Below are 5000 nucleotides of genomic sequence, written 5' to 3' on the forward strand. Positions count from 1 at the left end.
ACGAAAATATTTTACGCTATCTTATTTTGCTGTTGCAAATATTTATAACATTATAGTAATTATAATGTTTCTAATAAAAATAATACCATAGATATATATAGCACTAGTAAAAAATACGTTTTTCCCACCAATTTAAGGAAAGTTAAAGTCAGGTAAGGTTTCAAGATCTACTTAATTGACTCCTTTACACTAGCAGAGCCATCTATGTACAGAGACATTTCACAAAAAAAAAAAAAAAAAAAAAAAAAAAATGAGCACAGCATTTTCCCCATTTTTATTCATTTTCCCCGCCGGCAATGGGTTAATTGTTATTTTTATCTTGTTTTTGGTATAACCTGTCAGTATTTATGTCCTCGTAGCTACCTGTGTGGTGACTTCGTGTATGTCATGCTGTTCCCGCAACTGACCCTGGCAGTGCACGCGCCCAACTACGTCAACACGTATGGTTCCATCAGTGGATACGTCCTTGGTTTCATCCTCAGAATCTTGGGTAATTATAAGACTCGTGGCTTCCTTACTGAGATGTGATGTTAAGCGGTATTACTCTTAAGGTGTCATGTCGCGTGCGTCGTTTGATTGTGTTTTTTAAATTTTCAGGTGGTGAAAAGGTGCTTGGAATCCCAGCTGTGATAAAATATCCGTTTTATATTGACAACGTTCAGTATTTCCCCTTCAGGTAATGGACTATATGTTGTAATTATAAGCGCTGTTTAAACTAAAGTATGTCTTGTAATATATTTTGTGTGTCTGTGTGTATATATATATACATATATATACACATATGTGTGTGTATGTGTGTGTGTAATTTTATCAGGCAGATTCCTACGATCATCCTTTTCCACAGGCGAGCGACCGAGAGTTGGTGTGGGTCATGCGTATCACCGTCTTGGTGGTCGCCGGCATATCAACGGTGATCGCCATCAAAGGAAATTCTATCTATGAGCTTTTGTGAGTCTACTTGGCGATGGCCTTTTGCAAAGATGAATCAATGATTTAAGTTTCTATCACAATCACCCCATACGAAATTGATCATAATTATTATTATTTTAGTTTGTTGTTATTCTCTACCTTAACCCATTGTCGACGGGCATGTCATGTACGTACATGCCACTGTGAGTTTGCTTTTTAATTGTTTTTAAACATATATGGCTACACTTGTACTAAGTCACCAGTGAGCCAGTTATGAGTACTGCTTGTCTCGTCCGTTCACCCTTTTCACTGACTTACGAAAATATTTTAACGCTATCTTATTTTGCTGTTGCAAATATTTATAACATTATAGTAATTATAATGTTTCTAATAAAAATAATACCATAGATTTTATAGCACTAGTAAAAAATACGTTTTTCCCACCAATTTAAGGAAAGTTAAAGTCAGGTAAGGTTTCAAGATCTACTTAATTGACTCCTTTTACACTAGCAGAGCCATCTATGTACAGAGACATTTCACAAAAAAAAAAAAAAATGAGCACAGCATTTTCCCCATTTTTATTCATTTTCCCGCCGGCAATGGGTTAATTGTTATTTTTATCTTGTTTTTGGTATAACCTGTCAGTATTTATGTCCTCGTAGCTACCTGTGTGGTGACTTCGTGTATGTCATGCTGTTCCCGCAACTGACCCTGGCAGTGCACGCGCCCAACTACGTCAACACGTATGGTTCCATCAGTGGATACGTCCTTGGTTTCATCCTCAGAATCTTGGGTAATTATAAGACTCGTGGCTTCCTTACTGAGATGTGATGTTAAGCGGTATTACTCTTAAGGTGTCATGTCGCGTGCGTCGTTTGATTGTGTTTTTTAAATTTTCAGGTGGTGAAAAGGTGCTTGGAATCCCAGCTGTGATAAAATATCCGTTTTATATTGACAACGTTCAGTATTTCCCCTTCAGGTAATGGACTATATGTTGTAATTATAAGCGCTGTTTAAACTAAAGTATGTCTTGTAATATATTTTGTGTGTCTGTGTGTATATATATATACATATATATATATATATATACATATATGTATATATACATATATGTATATATACATATATGTATAAATACATATATGTATATATACATATATGTATATATACATATATGTATATATACATATATGTATATATACATATATATATATATATTATTTTACTATTGTTGTATTTCTAAATTTAATCAAATATATCGTTGCAGCACAGTTTTATACGTAATTATATGATATATAAATTACTTTTATTCATTAATGTCTCTGGCGACAAAGAAAATACAATTATCCGGAATATTTTTACGTCTTGTTTTGTGTGATGAAAGAATTATGAGGATGTTTATGTGAATATATATATATTTTACCACCAAGTAGATGAATATTACTCATCAGTGTAATAGACTTTTTAATAGTTTCATACAAATGAACATATAATAAAATTTCTTTTATAATCTTTCTATGCTGTTTCATTAAGACCAATGCTTATCGTGTAAACACACACACACACACACACACACACACACACACACACACACACACACACACACACACACACACACACACACACACACACACACACGTACACATACACATACACATACACATACACATACACACTCACACACTCACACACTCACACACTCACACACTCACACTCACACACACACACACACACACACACACACACACACACACACACACACACACACACACACACACACACACATACACACACACACACACACGCACACACACACACACACACACACACACACACACACAGACACACACACACACATACACGAACACACATACACGAACACTAACACACACACACACAAACATATATATGTATGTATTATATAAATATATATATATATTATTTATACATATACATATATATATATATATATATATATATATATATATATATCATATACACTGTATATTGATGTGTGTGTGTGTATATCTATATCTATATATATAGATATAGATATTTACTTTTATACCTGTGTGTGTTCAAATACATATATACATACACACACACACACACATACATATATATATATATATATATATATATATATATATATATATACATATATATATATGTATATATATTTACATATATTTACATATATATAAAATATATATACTAATATATATATTTATATATATATTTATATATACATACACATAAATATACAATATATATATATATATATATTTATATATATATGGTCATATATATATATATATATATATATATATATATATATGCATGTATTTGCATATGTGTATATATGTGCATATGTAATATATATATATTTATATTTAAATCTGTTCTTCAGTTGATCAATTAATCAGTCTATACTCACATGTATGCATATGTATGTTTGTATATATACATATACATATACATATATGTGTGTGTGTGTGTGTGTGTGTGATCGAGTCTGAGATGATCCTTTGTTTTTTTTTGTTTTTTTCATATTCTTTCAGAGTCAAACGGAAGCCTCCAGATAAAGCATTATCTAAGGAGATAAAATTTCCTGACTTTTGGTGTGTTGTATTTTCAGTACAGGAGCAGAGCTGGCGTTCACAGTGGTTTTAGAACTGTGCTGCTTAAAACCTAATCGTATAACAAATTACTTATGTGACGGTATATGGAGATCAAGTACATTCTACGCTAGAGGAAGTGCGTTAATGTATAAAGTTTTAATGGGCAACGGAAACAGGTTTGCAGTGAATTGGTGACAACGATTTTGCAATATCTAAATGATATGAGAATCTAATTCAAAGGAATATAATACAGCCACGTGAAATTTGGTAATAAGATAATGATGATTTGGAAAAAAAAAAATTATCATAGAAATTACAATAATAGTAATAATGATCATTGCGATGAAAGTAATGACAATAGATATCATATTATTATATATACTATTATTATATTATACGTTACCGTTAACGTTAGCAGTAACATTAACATTAACGTTGACAAGAGTGTCTATTACGAAAGTAGTAACAATAATAACAGTAGTTAGAGTAATAATTGTAATAAAAGTACAATGGTAGTGACAAAGACTAACACTATCGATAACACTAATAATGATATAAACATCGACAATAACATTGACATTATTAAAAATGACAAGTAACAGTTATGGCAATAGTAATAGTAATATTAGTAACAATAGCAAGAACAGAAATTATAGTAATTATTGCAGCATGTCATAAATAGTAAATAATAGTAACAATGGTAGTAATAGGACTAATATTACTATTAGTGCTAATAATAGTAATGATAAAATAATAATAGTGTCTAATATAACTAGAAATTACTAACAATAATAACAATGCCAAAATTAATATAGTTAATAATAGTTACACTAGTAACTTTTATCATAATAATTATAAATAAGGGTAGTGATAATAGTAATAAATGAAATAGTTGTGCTGATATGACTAGCGTTATTAATGGCACTAATAGTACTAATAGCAACAATGGTGCTAATAGCTATATTAGTACCAATTGTAATGGTAGTAATAATAGTAATAGTAATAATGATACTAAAAGTAGTAGAAAAAGTAATAACAGTAATAACATTAATATTGGTAGCAATAGAGATTACAATAATGATAATTATAATGATAATAATACTAATAACAATAATAATAACAATATCAATAACAATAACGATAATAATAATAATAATAATAATAATAATAATAATAATAATAATAATAATAATAATAATAATAATAATAGCAGTAATAGAGTAATGATAATAGTAATAATGATAATGATAATAATGAAAATAATAATGGTAATGATAGTAATGATACAAATAACAAAAACAACAATAACAATGACAGCAACAATGATAATGACATGAACAAAAATAGTATCAGTGAACAATCAGTGAACAATAAGAATGAAGATTAGAAATAATTATGCTAATAGTGAGAAGTAAAAATCATATCAAATATAACAGTGAACATAATCAAAATAATGATGGTGATGATTAA

At 29.4% G+C, this 5000-nt stretch overlaps 3 protein-coding genes across 8 annotated transcripts in view; all 3 read left to right on the plus strand.

The window, feature by feature from the left end:
- LOC125044657 (high-affinity choline transporter 1-like) overlaps positions 1-704 on the plus strand; it is a 27250-nt gene extending 26546 nt beyond the window's left edge. Inside the window, 2 exon segments of the mRNA XM_047641444.1 lie at positions 360-490; positions 598-704. Coding sequence (XP_047497400.1) covers positions 360-490; positions 598-680 — 214 coding nt within the window. The 3' untranslated portion in view covers positions 681-704.
- Positions 705-797: 93 nt separating this feature from the next.
- On the plus strand, positions 798-1916 carry LOC125038036 (high-affinity choline transporter 1-like). The gene is made up of 3 exons (XM_047631275.1): positions 798-948; positions 1572-1702; positions 1810-1916. Exons 1-3 carry the CDS (start codon positions 872-874, stop codon positions 1890-1892), a joined length of 291 nt encoding a protein of 96 aa, XP_047487231.1. The 5' UTR covers positions 798-871; the 3' UTR covers positions 1893-1916.
- Positions 1917-3549: 1633 nt separating this feature from the next.
- LOC125042343 (ras-related C3 botulinum toxin substrate 1-like) overlaps positions 3550-5000 on the plus strand; it is a 12246-nt gene continuing 10795 nt past the window's right edge. Inside the window, exon 1 of one of the 6 annotated variants that reach the window (XM_047637901.1) lies at positions 3550-3606. The gene's annotated coding sequence lies outside the window, so the exon portion shown is untranslated. Of the gene's footprint in view, positions 3798-5000 lie in introns of all 6 variants that reach the window. The other 5 variants (XM_047637892.1, XM_047637882.1, XM_047637909.1 and 2 more) reach the window with 5 other exon arrangements.

The sequence above is a fragment of the Penaeus chinensis genome, chromosome 3 (assembly GCF_019202785.1).
Source record: "Penaeus chinensis breed Huanghai No. 1 chromosome 3, ASM1920278v2, whole genome shotgun sequence".
Classification (NCBI taxonomy): domain Eukaryota; kingdom Metazoa; phylum Arthropoda; class Malacostraca; order Decapoda; family Penaeidae; genus Penaeus; species Penaeus chinensis.

Coding starts and splice junctions, on each gene's coding strand:
- LOC125038036 (XM_047631275.1), top strand. CDS start 872: ATGCGTATCACCGTCTTGGTGGTCGCCGGCATATCAACGGTGATCGCC. Junction 949..1,571: donor AATTCTATCTATGAGCTTTT/GTGAGTCTACTT, acceptor ATGTCCTCGTAG/CTACCTGTGTGGTGACTTCG. Junction 1,703..1,809: donor TTTCATCCTCAGAATCTTGG/GTAATTATAAGA, acceptor TTAAATTTTCAG/GTGGTGAAAAGGTGCTTGGA.